Here is a 20,043-nt window from a genome sequence, read left to right as displayed (position 1 = left end):
AGGTCTGTGTCATAGCTACTGCACCCCCAGTTCCACAGCCTAGAGCTCCGGATGCTCTTTACTTTATTTGGGGGGGAACATTGATCCAGAGGGGAGATTGGTTTTTGTTTTTTGTTTTTGTTTTTGTTTTTTTCATTTTAGCAGTGGCTCTCTCCCTCAGGGTTATTCCAAAAACTTCATCTGGTAAACTCCATGTTGCGGCCTCCCTCCCTGAGCCCTTTCTCCATAGAAAGCTGTCGACCTGGCTGGCATCTTAGCGGATTTTTGTTGTTGTTGTTATATGTTCTCTTAAGGCAGACTCTCTTTACATAGCCTTGGCTGTCCTGGAACTCCCTTTGTAGTCCAAGCTGGCCTTGAACTTCTAGATGTCTGCCTGCCTCTGCCTCCCAAGTGCTGGGCTTAAAGGTGTGTGCCATCACACCTAGCTGATTTTTTTTTTTTTTTTTTTTTTTTTCCTGTGTAGCCTTGGCCGTCCTGGACTCGTTTTGTAGACCAGGCTTGGCTCGAACTCACAGAGATTTCCCCTGCCTCTTCCTCCCTAAGCTGAGATTACAGGTGTGTGCCACTGTGCCCAGCTTATTATTATTTTTATGAATTTTTTTTTTAATTCCTGCAAGCTTAGGGATCTCAGGTTCTCTTCCCATTCTCTTCCTAGAACTGACCCTGGAGGACCCAGAACACCACACACACTCCCCCCAATTGTGTGTCTGGAGAGGAGCTGGGGCCTGGGGTCTGCCTGCCAAGCCCACTTTAAAGGACCCCACCCACTGTTTAAGCTACACTGGGTCTTTGGAGGAAGCTAGGTCTCTGTGTTCTGTTGGTAGCAATGGCATGGCTTGTTCTCTGTGGCTCTGCTGGATGTGACAGTCCCCACCGAGGCCCTCTACTCTTGTGTTCTTAGTGCTGTCTCCCCACTTCTCAGCATCTCCTCGTTTTATGAATGTGAGGGTCACTCTACCCCCTGTGGACCCAGCCCCAGAGGTCACCCAAGTGAGATGCCAGTCAGCACTCAAGGGTCTCTAGGGGATTTTGTTTGTTACCTTTCTGTGGTGCTGAGGATTGTTGGGCAGGGCGCCTCATGCATGCAAGGCAGGTACCCCCACTAGCTGCTCCCAGCCCCTAGCACCATGGAGTCTCTCGGCTCACAAGGAGGATAGGAGAATGGACTGTTAAAAAGGTCAGATTTGAGGTCGGGTGGTGGTGGCGCACGCCTTTAATCCCAGCAGCACTTGGGAGGCAGAGGCAGGTGGATCTCCGTGAGTTCGAGGCCAGCCTGGACTACAGAGTGAGTTCCCAGGACAGCCAGAGCTACATAGAGAAACCCTGTCTCAAAAAAACAAAAACAAAAAGGTCAGATTTGAGGAAGTCAGGACAGGGGCTATGAAGTCATGAACTCCAGGGGTTTGTGTGTCTGGCCCGAAAGGCACCCTAATCAGAAAACCATACATTGGGGTGTGGCTCAGTGTGTGGTGTGTTCGCCTAGCGTACAGGAAGCTCTAGGTTCAAGTCCCAGCACTTCGGGAGACGGAAGCAGACAGATCACAAGTCAAGGCCAGGCTGAGCAACATGAGACCCTGTCTTTAAAAAAAAAAAAAAGTCAGATAACAACTTTATAGACTAATGACATCATCCAGTGTCCACACTGACAAATCCCACCCCCCTTTTGGCTCAGCCCCTCCGGAGGCGTACCTGCTCCCCCAAGAAGTCAACTTCTTCCCCCAGACCCCGACAGCATTGCCAACTATATACTCTCCCTGCTGGCCCCACACCCATAGAGGCATGCAGCCCTGCCCCCACAAAACCCTCTTCTCCCAAGCACCAGCAGCCACCATATCCCATCAACTACAGGCTGGTGTGACAGGGCGGATCTAGGGATCTGTCCGCTGCCCCTCGGGCCATCCATGTCACAGAAGCAACCTGTTAGGGCTCATGAGGTGGTCCCCCGTGATGGAAGGAACTGTGGGAGTGAAAAGACACTTGGGCAGGTGGAAAGGAGCTAGCCCCTGAGCACTGGCAGCCCCCCCCCCTTTGTCTGGTACATGGTCTTCAAAGAAGATCGGAGCCACCTGCCACCAACCCCTCCCAGCCACATTTCCTAGGCGGACCTTTAAAGAGTCCCCAGCCACACCTCTGGGCCACCAGCCACAGCCTCTGGATTGGATGGGGGGAAGGCACTGCGGCAGGAGCGTGGGGCAGCTGGTCGCATGGCATCTGCGGTCAGGAAGCAGAGAGAAATGCTGGGGCTCAGCTCGCTTTGTCCTTTTTGATCAGGACAGGAGCCTAGGCCATGGAAGGTTTACATTCAGGGTAGGTCTTCGCACCTCAAGTAATCCAGTCTCTTCTGTGAGACTGACTCAGAGGCCTGTCTTTTAGGTGGTTTTAGATGACTGTTGACGTCACAGGACACCCCTCGCCAACCAGTGTTCCTTCTGGGAGCAGAACCGGGGAACCGTAGATGGTGTCGGCACTTGGCTTGCTGAGGGTAGCCTGGATGAGAAGCGGGGCTCTTTTGAACAGGGATGGGATGCGGCTTTAGGTTTCCAAGTGATAAGTGTTGTACTGAGGGTCGAAGCAGAGGCTGGAAGGGTGGCAGACCTCCATTTTGACATCCAGAGGGAAGAGGCCAAGATGGCTGACAGCCAGTTGCTTTGCTGTGTGGGGCTGCAGTGGTGGTGGAGTCGAGCCAACTTGATAGACCTAGCCTTTTCTTACATCCTCAAAGTTTACCCCCAGCCTCCTTTTTTCAAGTCGGTTTTCTAATTAGAAGCAGCAAAAAGACATTTAACTGACCCCAGCTTGACCTCCACCATCAGCCCGCCCCGCCCACCTGCGGAAGGCTAGTCCACTAGGGAAGGCGAGGTGCTGGCCTGTTGCTGAAGGCACAAGTACAGGCCGGAGGCCTAGTCCATGGCGCTTGTGGGCACCAGTTTGGTGCTGATGGTTTGTGGCACTTGGTAGAAGAGGAGGGAAACTGGGAGAGTCAGAAGTGCAAGGTGGCCCTGTCCCATGTGTCAGGATGCTGTTTATTTACATAGTGTGTGTGTGTATGTGTGTATGTACATGTATTAGGCATGAGGGTGTGTGCGTGCACACATGTGCAGAGCCCATCTCAGAGCTGCGAGCTGTTTGATGCAGTGTTTGGCCCCTTAGCCTAACCCATTGCCACACAGAGTTAACCAGAAAGGGGTGCAGGCCCTGGCTCCAGGGCAGAATGTGGGGCTACCCTAATGGAATAGGTACCTTCCCCCACTCTGTATCTCCAAGAAAGATCTGCTCCTCAGAGGCTCGGGGAGCCCATGCAGGCAGCCTGAGCTGGCCCAGGCCCACCGATGGGACTCCTTAGCCAAGTCAGCTCTAAAGACAGTATTTGCAGGGAGAGAGGCTGGGGGACAAGGGGTGACCCTTATCAAGAACCATTGGGAGAGGGTCCACAAAGCTAGAGACTCCAGCAAGGGGGAAATTCATGTCCCCACAGACTGAGCTTTTCACCGCCTTGGTTTACCTGTATCCCAGGAAGTTAGAGCCGGGTCAGCCCCCAGACAGTAAGAAGATGAAAGTACAACGGTTCTCCCAGCCCTCCTCTTGTATGCCAAAATAATTTCCGTTATCCTGAGGCAGGGGAGCAGGTGTGGGCGCCCTGCCCTGCCCTGCCCACGGCCCCAGCTGACCCTCACCTGGCATGTCGTGCCCAGGTCACCAGCAACAGTGGTACTTCATCAGTCCTGCAGCTCGGGTGAAGAGGAGGACCAGCATCCTATGCTCTCCACCCCCAGGGCCTCATGCTTTCGTTTTCTTTGTCAAAGAAACAAAACCCTTGAGAGTTGTGTACTGTATGACAGGGAGAAAAAAAGTACCTAATGTTCCCCCCTATAAAAGACAGTATATTTTGTACTTTGTAAAGTGTTCATTAAATGAAGGGGAAAAAAAAAAACAATGCTGGCTGACAGCTGTCTGGTTTTTTTGGTTTTCTGTTTTTTAATTGACTTAGCCAGGATCATGTCTCGTTTCTATTCCCTCTTTCCAGATTCTGTTTAGGAGCACACAGGTCATGGGGCTAGAGGAAGCAGGATAACCCTCAGGTATAACTAACCTTGAGTCTGAAAGTCCGCCAGGAGTGAGAAGGGTCACGTCAGCTATCTGATGCTGTGTAGTAAGTTGCCCCAAACCAGTACCTTAAAAAGATACGTACCTGCATCCCTGCACTCAGAAGGCTTAGGCAGGAGGATGGAAAGTTCCAAGCTAGCCTGAGCTACATAGTGAGACCTCAAAAGGGGGGAGGGGGGGCTAGAAAGGTGACTTAGCAGTCAAGGGCATGCATGACTCTTAACCAGGTTCTCCAAAGAGGCGTGGTGGGACATGCCTTTAATCCCCGCACACTCACAAGGCAGAGGCAGGTGGATCTCTGTGAGTTTGAGGCCAGCCTGGTCTATATAGTGAGTCCAGGACAGCCAAGGCTACACAGAGAGCCCTTGTCTCAAAACACAAAACAAAAAAACCCGGGTTCAATTTCCCAGCATGCACATGGCGGCTCACAACCATCCGTAACTCCAGTCCTTAGGAATCCAACGACCTCTTCTGGTCTCCGGAGGTACCTGCGTGGCACACAGACATCCGTGTAGCAAAACACCCATGTGCATAAAATAAAAGCTAAAAGGAAGAATGATTTGTCCTACCTCGAAAGTTCCAGGGGGTTCAGCCCACAACCATGAGCCTGAGTTAAGTAGAACATTAGAAGAATTTGTAGGGAAGCGATTGTCATGGCATCCAGGAAGAGGAAACAGGCACGCGGGAAAAGACCAGGGCAAAATATCTTATCTTCAGTGATCTGCTTCCTTCAATCAAGTGCTACTTGTCACCTTTCACCACCTCCCAATAATGCCATCAGATGATGAATCCATCAACCCATAGATCCACTGATGAGGTCAAAGCCCTCATGAGCTAAATGTCTGTACACACCGCCACAGACACAGCCAGGAAATGTGTTTGCAAAATTAGACATCTCTCAATCCCCGACATCTGTAACTCCCCGTTCCAGGAGACCTGATGCCCTCTTCTGGCCACTGCACACATGTGGTGCACATAAATACATGCAGACAAAATTCTCATGCACATAAAAATCATTAAAAATAAAAATCTAAAAACATTAAGGAGGTGCTGGAGAGATAGCTCAGTGGTTTAGGAGCCCTGTCTGCTCTTCGAAAGGTCCCGAGTTCAATTCCCAGCAACCACATGGTGGCTCACAACCACCTATAGTGAGATCTGGTGCCCTCTTCTGGCATGCAAGCTCACATGCAGGCAGAACACTGAATAAATAATAAGTCTTTAAAAAAAAAAAAAAAAAAAAAAAAAAACTTAAGAAGGGACTGGAAAGATGGTTTAGCCGTTGGAGAGCCCTTCTTGCAGATGAGACAGGCTCAGCTCCTGGCACTAAATGGTACCTCACAGCTCGCTGTAACTCTGATTCCAGGGGATCTTATGCCACCTACTGGCTCCGGTGGCCATTACACAGAGATGGTGCACAGACATGTACATAGAGGACACCTGGGAGGAGGCAAGCGGCTTGCTTCACCCAGGAGATCATTCACCTGCTCACTAAAGAGGACAGAGCTCATACACAAAGCTTTGACTGGAACAAAATGAGGGACCAAGATAATGGCTTAGCAGGGTTTCCACGTACCAGATGCTGGGGGCATAGGGGAGTGTTAAGAGACAAACATCCAAACCTACTGAGCTGGCCTAAAACTGGAAGTGTAGCCAAGGATGACCTTGAGCTTCTGATCCTCCTGCCCCCAAACCACTGCTGGAGTTACTGGAATGAGCCGCATTTTGTTTATGAAATGCTGTGAATCAGACCCAGGGCTCAGGGCTTCTCCGATGGTAACCAAGGACTCTCCCAGAACTATGCCCCTGGCCTCTTTGTTTTTCTAAGGACTTTTAAAATTAAAATCATTTTTAGTCCTATGCATATGGTGATGAAGCCTGAAGAGGGGGTTCGGATCCCCTGGTGCTAGAGTGAGCAGACATTTGTAAACTCCCTGATGTGGGAATTGAACTCAGGTCCTCTGGAGGAACAGTAACTGTTCTTAACCATTAAGCAATCTCTCCAGGTCCTCAACTCTTCTATTTCAAGTTCACAGTAAACTTTGCTATTGCAAGCCTAAGACTAACCCTTACAGAATCAGGGGCAGCACCTGCCCCATAGCCGCCAGAACAGTCATGCCTTCCATCAGCCAGCTGGTTCCCATGACAGCCTGCTTGTTGACCCCTCAACTTTAGTACCCCCAATTAATCTTTTTTTTTTTTTTTAATCTATTTTTGCCGGGTATGGTGCTGCACGCCTTTAATTCCAGCACTGTGGGAGGCAGAGGCAGGCGGATCTCTGTGCATTCGAAGCCAGCCTGGTCTACAAAAGTGAGTCCAGGACAGCCAAAGCTACACAGGGAAACCATGTAAATAAATATATATATATATATATATATATATTTTTTAATTTTGGTTTCTTATATCTTTCTCCCTTCTCCCCAATCTCTTCCAACATCCCAACACCAGGGGGGAATGAAAGGTTAGTGAGGAGAGGGACCCATAGTTTTCCTTAGCTACTTCCTGCTGTTGAGGGTCGCTGGGTTCCTTGGGGCAAATCCAGTCTTCATTTCAGGGTATCCCCAACTACTTCTTGTCAAACTGTATCAACAGCACCCAGGAGCGGCGGCAGGGTGAGAACACCAGCAGCCTTCTTTTTCAGAGCCCCCCCCCCCCCCCGAGTCTCTCTCAAGGTCTGGCAGTTATTCCCATTGGCAAAGGCCACACCCCTGCAGGAGGTAGTTCCCAGCTGACAACCATCATGCACCCTCTCAGGAGGCAGTTATCAGCTGTGGACAAACGGGAGCAGCCCCCATATCCCACACCTGGGATTAAACACAAAAACATGTTTACATATAAGCCAAACCTTCCTTAACAGTCCAGGGCAAGGTGGCATTTTTCTGGGAGACTGGACTTTTTTTTTTTTTTTTTTTTTTTAAGATTTATTTATTATGTCTGCAGGTATACCTGCCAGAAGAGGGCATCAGATCTCATTATAGATAGTTGGGAGCCACCATGTGGTTGCTGGGAATTGAACTCGTGACCTCTGAAAGCACAGCCAGTGCTCTTAACCTCTGAGCCATTGCTCCAGCCCAAGACTGAACTTGTATAAAAGAGATGGGGCCTTGACAACAGAAGTAGGTCACTGGGGGTGTGGTCCTTTGAAGGTGATAATCCAGCCTCGAGTGTCTGTTGCCCTCTGCTTCCAGTTCTGCCATGATGTGAGAAGCCTCTACCTCCAGCTCCTGCCGCCATGAACTCTACCATGCCAGAACTGGAGCCCTCTTCAACTGAAAGCCCAAAATAAGCCCTTTCTCCTCTTAAGTTGTTACTGTCACGTATTTTGGGCAAAACTTTGCTTTTCCTCCACAGCCCACATAAGCAGCTACAACACTCTGTCTTTTATTTATGGTCCGTTTACCTCCTCAAGGATAAGCTGCACAAAGCAGGGATTCTTCTGCTGCGTGTAAGGGGCTCACAAGTCTCTGTAGAGCGAACAAGTAACAGGAAGTGGGGTGTAGCAGGTAGCATGGGAAATCATAATTAGTGGCTCAGGTGCCAGCTATTTTCCCAGCCAAAGAATCTTATCTGTTCAGAAAATACTTTCCAAGGGCTGGGGGAGGGTAAGGTGGCTTGCCTGACAAGCTGACAACCTATGTTCTATACCCAGAGCTCCTAGTGTTCTGGGCCTGTAAGCCTGGCACTGGGAAAGAGAAACAAAAGAGGGCCCGGGCCCCTCCGGCCAGCTTTTCCTAGCCTTCTAGGAAAATTCCAGAATGGGAGAGATCCTGTGTCCAAAGAGAAAAGTGGAGCGTGGGTGTGCTGAAGCACACGTTTGGTCCCAGCACTCTGGATGCAAAGGCAAGAGACCTCTTTGAGTTCAAGGCCTGCCTGGGCCACAAAGTGATGCCCCATCTACCCCACCTCAATAAGATAGACAGCACACGCACACGCGCACACGCACACACACACACCACATCCCAGGTGGGACTGCCTTCTAAAGTATTTCCTACTGGCTTCTATTTGCTACCTTTATGGTCTCAAAACGATCGAGTAAAACTTCACAAGACTTCCATTCTGAAAAAAAGGCAGAAAATAGACTTTATTCCAAAAGACCTTTTCAAACTCTGTTCTGGAAGGAAAAGACAAGCCTTCTTAAAAACAAATATTTTCCAGGTTTGTGAGGCTTCCCACTCCAAGGCTGGCCCTCCAGCCAAGATTACCCAGCCCTCAGCCTACAAGCATCTGGCCTGCAGCTTCTTTCTTCAGAGGCTTCTGGACTGTTGAAAGCGAGGCGGTGAGGAAGTTCCAAAGCTGAGACACTTCGTAGGCTCATGGGGAAGGCTGGCTCACACTGGCCACTCCAGGAAGTCTCAAGCCAAGGCATTCTGGGCTCCTGGTCTGTGTCCTTCCGGGGAATTTGTGGGGTGGCAGCTGAACGGAGAGGCCCTAGTTGAAGTCAGCTGGTTCTCTTGCTGAGCTGGGGCCAGCCAGAGGCTGCTGTGGTCTGTTGTGACTGGACAAGAAGTTTCTTTGAGGGCCTTGTCATGTCTCCATCTCTTAATATCGTATGTGTCATGAACAGTGAACTTCCCCAAAGAATGGTGTCTCAGGCAAGACGCATCCCCAGATCCCACCATGTGTTACCTACAAAGGGAACTGGGCAGGCCATTTGAGGTCCTTGTGCCTGGTACTCCTCAGGAGCATGCCAAGCCAACAGTAGCCATCCTGGGCTGAGTTCAGCAGGCAGGAGCCTCGATGCAGGAAGAGCCTTGTCCACATATTGCTAGTATAAAGTCCCCACTGAGGACACAGAGCAAGCATCCTGCTCCACAACGGCCCTGGCCATCTCCCAGTACCCTCAGAAGCTCTGCTGGTGCCCACACCCGGCCTCTGCCAAGCTGTTGCTGAGGGTACAGCTCAGAGGCTGGGGCCAGCCTGGGACAGGCCCAGGAGGAGGTTCAGATGAATGACTTGGCCAGAGTCACCATGTGATCCACACCACATGCCATGTCTACTGGCTCTCCGGGCAATGTCACCTGGAAAACAAGCCCCAAGACACAGTGAGGGGAAGGACAGGTAGGCTCTGGAGCCAGGGAAGGGGCTTGGGAGGGAGACAACGACTCATGTAGCCCAGGTTAGCCTCTAACTCCCTGTGTAGCTGAGGCTGACCATGAACTGATCGTCCAGCCTCCACCTCCCAAGTTCTGAGTTGACACGCTATGTAGCACCACACCTGGTTTATGTGGTACTGGGATAGATCCTAGGGCTTTGTACACATTAGGCTAGCATTCTACCAAGTGAGCCTCACCCTCAGGCCCACCTCTTGGCAGGTTCTTTGCCTTCTGTGAATGTGGCTGTATGTCCTAGAAACGGGGTGCCCACAGTAATCCACAGCTCACCGGTCCCATCGGGCATCACCTGTAGTAGCCATCCTAGAGAGGTACCCCTCGGGAAGGACACAGATGCTCCAGTGCCAGTCTGTGAGCATGGCTTCCAGATTTCCTGCCTAGAGGCTGAGTGTTCCAAGACCTTCGCAGAGTGTGGGAGGAGTCACCAAGTACTTCCTTAGAGCTCAGAGAAAGCCGCTGCCTGGTGGGTCTAGTGTGAACAGGCCACGCTGGCCCAGTGACTTCAGTCACTTTACCTGTCAGTCCCTCTGTACCCACAGGCTGGATCCCTGCATGCCCCACCATGGCCACACAAGAGGCAGTTTCTGCTACATCTCAGAAGACGTTAGGGCCTCCTCTGCAGTCCTAGCCATGCTGCCTGTCTGGGCCAACCTTTTTCCTGGGAAGACCTAGCTCTCAGTGCAGCAGGAGGCCACGATCCTTCCCACCCTAAGCACTGGAGTCTGTCTGCCTCCAGAGGACCCCACCATGGCCATCCTGGACTGTTCCAGGTGTACTCCAGCCTTTTCTTTAATTATTACACTACTGTGTGTGCACTCGAGGTCAGAGAACAACCTTCAGGCTGGTCCTCCCTCCACCTTGTGGACACGGGCTTGGTGTCAAGTGCCTCTACCCAGTGGGCCTCACAGGCTCTACATTTATTTTTAAATTTTTCTTTTCTTTGTGTGTGTGTGTGTGTGTGTGTGTGTGTGTGTTATGTAAATATATGTGTAAATGTACTGTGTGTGGTGTGTGTGTGTGGAAAGTATTGTATTTGGTGTGTGTGCTGGCTAGTTTTATGTCAACTTGACACAGCTAGAGTCAGAGAGGAAGAAACCTCAGTTGAGAGAATGCCTCCGTAATATCGGCTGTAGGCAAGCCTGTAGGATATTTTCCTAATTAGTGATTGATGGGGGAGGGCCCAGACCACTGTGGGTGAGGCCAACCCTGAGCTGGTGGTCCTGGGTTCTATAAGAAAGCAGGCTGAGCTAGCCATGAGAAGTAAACCATGAGGAGCAGGCCTGTAAGCTGCACCCCTCCATGGCCTCTGCATCAGCTCCTGCCTCAGGGTCCCTGCCCTGCTTGAGTTCCTGTCCTGACATCCTTTGACGATGAATTGTGACGTGGAAGTGTAAGCCAAATAAACCCTTTCCTCCCCAGGTCGCTCTGTTCAGTGTTTTGTCACAGCAATAGTAACCCTAGGACAGTGTATGTGTGGGATGTGGGATGTGTGGGATGTCTGGTATATGTATAGTGTATATGTGTGTGTTTGTATGGAATATATGTGTATATTGTATGTGGGGTATGTGTAGAATGCAGTAATATGTGTATGCATGTCTGTGTAGTATATCTGGGGTAGGTGTGATGTGTGTGTGTGTATGGGGTGGGTGTGGGATGAATGGTGTGTGTATGGTGGTGTGTGTGTGTGGTATGTATGTGTTATTGGGGAGTATGTGTTGTGTGTATATATCTGTGTGGTATGTGGAGGGGATGGAGTGTGTATAATGTATATGTGTGTATGTGTGTTGTGTGGTCAAAGGTGTGTGTGAATTGCAGTATGTAGTATGTATGTGTGCTCTGCAACTTGTGCGTGTGTGTGTGTGTGTGTGTGTGTGTGTGTGTGTGAAGTGTGGAAACCAGTGATAGACGTCAGGTATCTTCATCTAGCACTCTCCACCTTATTATTTGAAGCAAGATCTCTCACTGAACCTAGAGATTATGACTTCAACTAGAATGGATAACCAGCAAGCATCAGAGACCGGGCTGCTGCACTCCTGCCAGACACTGGGCTACAGCGCACACTGTCTCCACTCCTGCCAGACACTGGGGTACAGCGCACACTGTCTCCACTCCTGCCAGACACTGGGCTACAGCGCACACTGTCTCCACTCCTGCAGACACTGGGCTACAGCGTACACTGTCTCCACTCCTGCCAGACACTGGGGTACAGCGCACACTGTCTCCACTCCTGCAGACACTGGGCTACAGCGCACACTGTCTCCACTCCTGCCAGACACTGGGCTACAGCGCACACTGTCTCCACTCCTGCAGACACTGGGGTACAGCGCACACTGTCTCCACTCCTGCAGACACTGGGCTACAGCGCACACTGTCTCCACTCCTGCCAGACACTGGGCTACAGCGCACACTGTCTCCACTCCTGCAGACACTGGGGTACAGCGCACACTGTCTCCACTCCTGCCAGACACTGGGGTACAGCGCACACTGTCTCCACTCCTGCCAGACACTGGGCTACAGCGCACACTGTCTCCACTCCTGCCAGACACTGGGCTACAGCGCACACTGTCTCCACTCCTGCAGACACTGGGGTACAGCGCACACTGTCTCCACTCCTGCCAGACACTGGGCTACAGCGCACACTGTCTCCACTCCTGCCAGACACTGGGGTACAGCGCACACTGTCTCCACTCCTGCGGGACACTGGGCTACAGCGCACACTGTCTCCACTCCTGCGGGACACTGGGCTACAGCGCACACTGTCTCCACTCCTGCGGACACTGGGCTGCAGACTGCACTGCTGAGCATGGCTTCTACATGGGTGCTGAAGGATCCAAACTCATGCTTACACAGCAAGCACTTTACCCACTGAGCCCTCCTGCCTCTCTGTTTGCTTTTTAGAGACAGGATGTCACTATGTATCCTTAGCTGCCCTGGAACTCACTGTGTAAACCAGGCTGGCCTTGAATTTATAAGTCTGCCTGCTTCTGCTTCCTGAGTGCTGGGATTAAAGGTGTGTGCCACCATACACTACATTATTTTAGCTTTTCAATCAGGGTCTTATACCGCAGCAACCTCCCAGGCCCCTTGAGATCATCTGTTTGCCTTGCCTGGGAAAGCACCTTGCAATGATTGTCTGCTGCCAGCCCACTGCACTTAGCACCTATGTACTGCTCCCCAGTTGCTCTGGCCATTAGAGTCTGGGCTGAGCTGGGACTTGCAGCTTCCTGGGGGCTGAGGTGCAAGCACCATGCCCACTTTCTCTTTTTTGTCACTGTTACTAATATAGTAAACAAGCAATGCTACACCACAAAAGGACACTCAATGGAAAACAATGACCACATGGCTGGGAATGTAGCAGCTCATGGTTAATGCACTTGCCTAGCATGCATGAGGCCCCAGGCTCAGTCTCAAGCCCCCTATAAATCAGACCTGGTGGTTCATTCTAGCACTCGGGAAGAAGAAGCAAATGGACCAATGAATTTGAGGCCAGCCTGGGTTACGTGACTCCCTATCAAAATATATAAATTACCAGGTGTTAAGTACTTCTTTTTTTAGATAGGTTGTCTCTGTATAGCCCTGGCTGTCCTGGAACTGAGAGAGATTTGCCTGCCTCTGCCTCTGAGTACTGGGAGTAAACCACTGGGGCTTAAACTCTTAATAACCCCATCACTCTATGCCCAGTGCTCAACTAAGAACTACTTAAATCAAACCTTATGCCCTCACAGGCTCTAGCAGAAGGGCACATGCCAGCCCTGTGCCTCCCTAGGCACACCCCGCATGACCCGGCCTTCAGCCCTTCACCCAGCTGTGGATTCTGGATCAGCTGGCCAGATGCCTATTCAACTGTCCTTCCCCACTGGCTACTGCAGAGAAGCTGCGTCCTAGGCAATTTCCTGAGTTTAGGCCCTGAAATGAATACCTGCAACAGGTGGCCTGGCCTAAAAGCACCAAAGTGACAGGTGCTGACTAAGGAGCTGCACCTCCATTAGGGGCTGCTGACGACAGCAAACAAAGGCAGGAATCACGCCACGCTGTCTCGTTGCCTTCCCAAACAAAAGCGCCTTGGCAAAAGCGGCCACACAGACCACTGAGCAAACAGAAACGGGCCCTAGGTGACAGAGGCAGCACGGAGCTGCAGACAATGCCCCAGGCTGGCCCCAGAACAGCAGTGACCAGCTGGCCCATGATGACCTATCCAGGTGGGCTCTTAGCAACCTCCCAGGCCCCTTGAGATCATCTATTTACCTTGCCATGATCATCTGCAGCCAGCCCACTGCACTTAAGCACCTATGTGCTGCTCCCCAGATGTCCTGGCCATTAGAGCCCAATACACAGGAAGCTATTTGGTCTTTGACTGATGGCCAGGATCTGCAGCCAGCAAGGACCTTTGAGATGTCAGTGCCCCCTGGTGTGTCTCTCAGGCCTCTGAAATGACTCCATAGCAAGCCTGTACCTGGTCATGTGGGAATTTTGGTCTCTGGTTCTCAGGTAGCACAAGCTGGGCCTCAAGCGCCCTATGTATCTGAGGGTGACTTTGAACTTCAAAACCTCCTGCTTCCACTTCTTGCTCCCAAGACTTAGGATTTCAGGTGTGCCCCACCACATCCAGTTTATGTGGTGTTAGTGACTGAACCCAGGGCTTCATTCGTGCTATATATCTATAGCGAGAGAGAGAATGAATAGATTTCACTATATAGTCAGGTTCACCTGATCCTCCTGCCTCAGCCTTCCAAGCGGCTCAGAGTGCAAGTGAAAAGGTGATCTGGTGTGAATCTGGCTTCACCTGTGACTTATGACCTCATGGGATCCGCCTCAGGCCTCAGAGCTCGCACTGCAAGAAGGATGTGGTATGGGACCCCACAGCACCCTGTGGCTATGGTTTGGATTCAAGTGTGCCCTGAAGGCCCACGCGTTGAAAGCTTGATCCCCAGCTCAGTGGGAAATGGCAGGGTGGGGCTACTGAGAGGAGGTGGGCACTGGGATGCCTTGGGCTTCCATTGCTGGGACAAAACACCATGACCACTAGCAACTTGGGGAGGAAGGGGTCCCTTGGTATGCTTCCATGCTGCAGCCCACCACTGTGGAAATCAGGGCAGGAACTCAAGGCAGGAACCTGGAGGCTGTGGAACATGGCTGCTTGCTGGCTTGCCCCTCATGGCTTGCTCAGCCTTTTATGCACCCAGGACCACCAGCCCAGGTGTGGCATCTCCCACAGTGGGCTGGGTCCTCCCACGTCAATCACTAATTTGAAAATTGCCCTATGGGCTTGTCTACACCATCTTATGGAGGCAATGTCTCAAAAGAGGTTCCCTCCTCTCAGATGACTCTAGCTTGTGTCAAGTTGACCAAAACAAAACAAACAAAACACATCCTGTCCAGCATGGGGAACGTGCCTTTGAAGGTAGTGATGAGAACCCCTTAGTTTCCAGCCTTGGTGAGATGAGCAGCTTTGAGGTCACATGTCCCTACTATGTTGTTGCCCTGCCACAGGCACTAAGCAATGAAGTTAGCTGACCTCAGCAAAAAGTCCAAGATCAGGAACCAAATTAAACACTGTCTCTGTTTAACTTGGTATCTTGTTACAAGAATGAAAACTAACAGACCTGCCAATCCTCATCCAATCAGAAGGTGACAAAAGACTGTGCAGTTGCCTGGCAGGAGCCCTTGAGACTCACCAAATGTGTAAGAGGGTGGACAGTAGTCACTAGGGTGGACAAGAGGAAAGCCCATCAGGAAGCCCAGGGCCAGCAGGGTTCCACTCCTCTGGATGCATGAGTCAGAGCAAGGGAGTGCAAGCTGAGAATGGAGACTCCTACCCAGCCACTATGCTATGCCAAGTCACCCCAGCAGGTAACCAGCTGTGATGGTTCATTGTGACTGTCAGCGTAACAGGCTCTAGAACCACCTAGGAGATACCCCTCTGGGCGTGTCTATAAGGGAGCCCCTAGGCTGGTTTAACTGAGATGGGAAGAACCAGCTTGACTGTGGGCAGCACCATCCCATGGGCTGTGGTCCAGACTGAACGAAAAGGAGACAGTGAGCTGAGCAGCAGCACCCATCTCTCTCTGCTTCCAGACTGTGGGTGCCATGTGAGCAGCTGCCTCACGCTCCTGCCTCCATGCCTTCCCCGCCACGATGGACTGTGTGCCCTCAAACTGTGAGCCAGAATAAAGCCTTTCTCCCTTACGCTGCTTTGGTCAAAGCAACAAGAAAAGACTAATCCACCCACACTCATAGGTAAGTGACAGGCCTGTGATAGACTTGTCATTACAAGACCCAGCTACTTCCACTGTTTTCCAAGCCCACACTCAGAAAAAAGAAAGAACAAGCAGCAGGGGCGAGTGGTTGTGAGGGGGGTGCTGGCTCCTGCTGTTCTCAATGCCTAAGCTGTTGTTCACTGCCACTGCCTGGTGTGTGGCACCACAGCCTGGGGAGGCACACAGGAGGACCACTCTGGGAGCAACCCCATACACAACACTTCTCTCTGAAAGAAGTGGCCAGCCAGGGGCAGTGGCGTACACCTTTAATCTGAGCACTCAAGAGGCAAAGGCATGTGGATCTCTGTGAGTTTGAGGGTCAGCCTGGTCTACAGAGCGAGTTCTAGGCCAGCCAGGGCAACACAGGGAGACCTTGTCTCAAATAAATAAGTATCCACTTTCAACTCAGACTCCTCCAGCCTCCATGAATAGCTTGGTCTGCTGACCTGAGTTCAATTCCTAGAACGCACATAAAGATTAAAGGAGAGAACCAATGACACAAAGTGGTCCTCTGACCTCGAGATGTGCAACATGGTACATATGTGCACTGCCCAAGACCCCCACACATAATAAAGAGATCCATAAGAGCCAGGCAGTGGTGGTGCACATCTTTAGTCCCAGCACTTAGAAAGCAGAGGTAGCCAGATCTCTGAGTTCAAGGACAACCTAGTCTTCAGAGTAGGTTCAAGGACAGCCAGGGCTATAGAGACCTGTCTCCAAAAGAGGGGGAGTGGGAGGGGCCCAAAATAGTCAAGGTAACTAAAATTTTTATGTCTGTGTGTGTGTGTGTGTGTGTGTGTGTGTGTGTGTGTGTGTGTTTGTGTGTATGGAGCTAAGAGTAAGTCATATGAGTGCAGTAACTACAGACACGGGAGAAGGAGTAGGATTCCCCCAGAGCTGGAGTTACAGGCAAGTGTGATCCATCTGACGTAGGTGCTGGGAACCCACCGCAGGTCCTCTGAGGACAGCAAGGACCCTTACCTGCTGAGTGGTTTTGTTTTGTTTTGTTCGGGGGCGGGGGGGGGGGGGGTGTCTTATTTTTTTTTTTTTAAAACAGGGTTTTTCTATGTATCTCTGGTGTCCTGGAGTTGCTTTGTAGCTTTGTAGACTACGCTGGCCTCGAACTCACAGCGATCCACCTGCCTCTGCCTCTGCCTCCCGAGTGCTACGATTACAGGTGTGCGCCACCATGCCTGGCTGACCGTGAACTTCTGATTCTTCTGCTTCCACCAGTCTAGTGCTAGATTCAAAGGCATGGGCCAGTGCACTAAGCTCATGTGGTGCTGGGGATGGATTCGTGCATGCTGTGCAGCTACTCCACCAATGGGTCACATCTCTGGCCCACCTGGTAGCACCCTACAGGGACTGCAGCACTGAGTAGGCCACTTCCTCCACCCTTGCAAGTGGCAGGTGCCTGGGATGCACTGACTGCACAGAGCAGAAAGGCTGAAGGCCCACACACTTGGAGGCTGGCGCCATGCCAGCCCCTGCCCATCACCTCCACTCAAGCCTCCCTGGAGCCCATCCTAGACTGTGGTACACAGCCAACGGGAGGGCCTGGACCCTGTCTCATATTTGGTTTTGTTTCCCAAAGCCAGCCCATCCCTTGGCACGTCTCCCTCCTTAGCACATCCCCCATGACCCCCACCCCTGCACGGTCTTACCCTCCATGGGAAGTACTGGTCTTCCAGGCGCCCGATGCCCAAGCACCCTCGGATGTTCTTGCCCCACACGAACAGCTCGCCCTTGTCTGCAAAGGAAGGAAGACAGGACTTGGTGGAGCTACCCAAGGAGCAGGCCATCAAGAGGATGGTCTTCCAAGAGCCAGGGACAAACAGAGCCTAACTTGGTCTCTGAAGTGTTTCTCAGAGAAAATCACCTTAGAGAATGTCCCATCTCCAGACCAGGTCCAGGCCAGGACCTCTGACACCCAGCCTAGGGACGACAAGGCTTTCTATAGAGCAGGGTCAAGGATCTTGGGCACAGCACACTCTGCTCACTTGATGGCCCGCTACCACCCACAGTACAGCAGACCCAGCTCTGAGTTTCAGTGTGTGGCTGTGCTCTGTGAGGAGGCACAGAGCAACTGCATCCCTAACTGCATTGGGTCTATGTCTGTGTGCTGGGCTCTGGGGACAGGATAGCAACTGAGCAAACATGCCTCCTGTTCTCATGAACTTGACCTAGTAGAAGCGCCATAAAGTAACAAATGGCCAAACTAATAAGTACAATGAATACACCTCGGTGAAAGTGCTTTACTGCTGAGCCATGCCTCTCACTGACAAAGTCCAAGCAGCCATTCCTCTACTGAGCCACCTCCCTAGCCTTTCATTGTAGGATTCTAAGCAGGTGCTCTATTCTCTGGGCTACACTGCCAGCCCCTCAATGGGGAATTCTAGGCAGGTGCTCTACCACTGAGCCACATATCAGCCCCTCACTGGGGGGATTCTAGGCAGGTGCTCTACCACTGAGCCACACCCCAGCCCCTCACTGGGGGATTCTAGGGAGGTGCTCTACCACTGAGCCACACCCCAGCCCCTCACTGGGGGATTCTAGGGAGGTGCTCTACCACTGAGCCACACCCCAGCCCCTCACTGGGGGATTCTAGGCAGGTGCTCCACCACTGAGCCACACCCCCAGCCCCTCACTGGGGGATTCTAGGCAGGTGCTCTACCACTGAGCCACACCCCAGCCCCTCACTGGGGGATTCTAGGCAGGTGCTCTACCACTGAGCCACACCCCCAGCCCCTCACTGGGGGATTCTAGGCAGGTACTCTACCACTGAGCCACACCCCAGCCCCTCACTGGGGGATTCTAGGCAGGTGCTCTACCACTGAGCCACACCCCAGCCCCTCACTGGGGGATTCTAGGGAGGTGCTTTACTTCTGAGTCACATCTTGAGTGCAAAATTAAAGTGACTTTTTTTTTTTTTTCCAGTTTTAGAGAGATGCTCATTAGGTTCACAAGTGGGAGCTTAAGAGAGTGAAAATGAACCATGCCATTTGAGTTAGGCATGGAGGTCAGTTACAGGGCAGACTAAAAGTACCAAAAAAGGCAAATTTAAGCTCTGGTGAGAAGAAAAAGGGAAGGTTATACCTTTTGCTCAAGAAGACTTTTGACTGGCTGGGAAGCAGCAAACTCCCTGGAATGCATTATAGTGACATGTGACACAGAGGACTTTAGAGCAGCCGCCTGAACTGAGGCGTGGTGGCGGAACACGAGGAAGGCCAGTGTCCAGATGCTTGTGGCACACCTTGCTATCCCAAGGCCTCATGAGCCTCCAGCCAGCCTGTGGTCCTCCTACCCCAGTGCCTTGGAGGGGCTGAGCTTTCCTGCCTGTAAAGTGGGCCACTTGCCACCCCACACACTCATTCCTGCATCATTCACCCACGCATGGCCCACACCTCTCCTGGTTTTCAGCAGCGCTCTACCAAACCCTTCTCCCCACCCACCCCGCAACAGGTGCCTCCTGTGAGATCACAGGATAGCGTAAGCCTGACCCCAAACCAAAGACCCCAAACCAAATGCCAGCATGAAAAGAAGGCATGTGTCGTATGATACAAACTAGATTGCCTCTGCCGTGGCCTTCCTCTATGCATCCCATAAAGACATGAATCTGTTGGATGGATGGACAGATAGAGGATGGGATGGAGGGAGGGAGGGATAAAGAGTGGATGAATAGAAGGATGAACTAGATACTATAATGGCAGAATAGAGGGAAAGACAGACAGAGGGTGGATGAATGGATAGCTCTAGGAGGATATAGCTTGAATGCAGAAGCTGAGAGCTGTCCCAGTTTGAGAAGGGACAGACGTGGGCCTGGCTGCCCAGCAGGGTAACTTACTGGTCAGTGCGGCAAAGTGACTAAGTCCACATCGGATCTGGGAAACCCGCACATCGGGGTTGAACTCCGTCAGGCCAAAGAGCGTAGGTGGAATCATTTCTGGAAGAGCCGTTTCCAAGAGGTTTGGTCCTTTCCCAAGAATTCCATAGCCCCAGACGAAAACGTGTCCTTCTTCTGTGTTACACCAGAAACAGGGGTTGTGAGTCAGAGCAAGCAGCGCTCTCCCTTGCTGGGGTTGGGGGCTCAGTTGGTAAAATGCATGCCTAGCTTGCAGGGAGCCCTTGGTTCTGGCCCCAGGCTGCACAAGCCAACCACAGAGGAAGAATCCCGGACTCAGGAGGTGAAGGCCTGAGGAGGCCTTGGGATACCTGAGATGCACAGGGCTGGCAGGTTGATAATGACTCTCCCCTCATTAAATACTTGCCTGGAGTTTGACTAGGGAGGAAGCCAGTCTCGGAGCAGAAACAACCCATTCCTTGAGGGCAATGAGGAGAAGGCATCCACAAAACCCACTGGGCACAGAAAAACCTGACACTTTCCCACCACAGCTCCAGATATCACACTGATCAGAGCACCAGGCCAGACACAAGTCATTCTTCGAAATCAGCCAGGTGCAGTGGCACACACTTGTAATCCCAGCACTCAGGAGGCAGAGGCAGGTGGATCTCTGTGAGTTCAAGGCCAGCCTGGTCTACAGATCAAGTCCAGGACAGCCAGGGCTACACAGAGT

At 51.7% G+C, this 20,043-nt stretch overlaps 1 protein-coding gene across 1 annotated transcript in view; it reads right to left on the bottom strand.

The window, feature by feature from the left end:
- Positions 1 to 8,159: 8,159 nt before the first annotated feature.
- Positions 8,160 to 20,043, bottom strand: part of Rcc1l (RCC1 like) — a 29,237-nt gene continuing 17,353 nt past the window's right edge. Inside the window, exons 9-11 of the mRNA XM_051161357.1 lie at positions 19,314 to 19,487; positions 17,134 to 17,219; positions 8,160 to 9,119 (exon numbers count right to left, since the gene is read on the bottom strand). Of these exons, the coding sequence (XP_051017314.1) occupies positions 9,042 to 9,119; positions 17,134 to 17,219; positions 19,314 to 19,487 (338 nt within the window). The 3' untranslated portion in view covers positions 8,160 to 9,041. The remainder of the gene's footprint in view (positions 9,120 to 17,133; positions 17,220 to 19,313; positions 19,488 to 20,043) is intronic.

This window comes from Acomys russatus, chromosome 19, assembly GCF_903995435.1.
Source record: "Acomys russatus chromosome 19, mAcoRus1.1, whole genome shotgun sequence".
In the NCBI taxonomy this organism is placed as follows: domain Eukaryota; kingdom Metazoa; phylum Chordata; class Mammalia; order Rodentia; family Muridae; genus Acomys; species Acomys russatus.
This window is presented reverse-complemented; position numbering and strand designations above follow the sequence as displayed.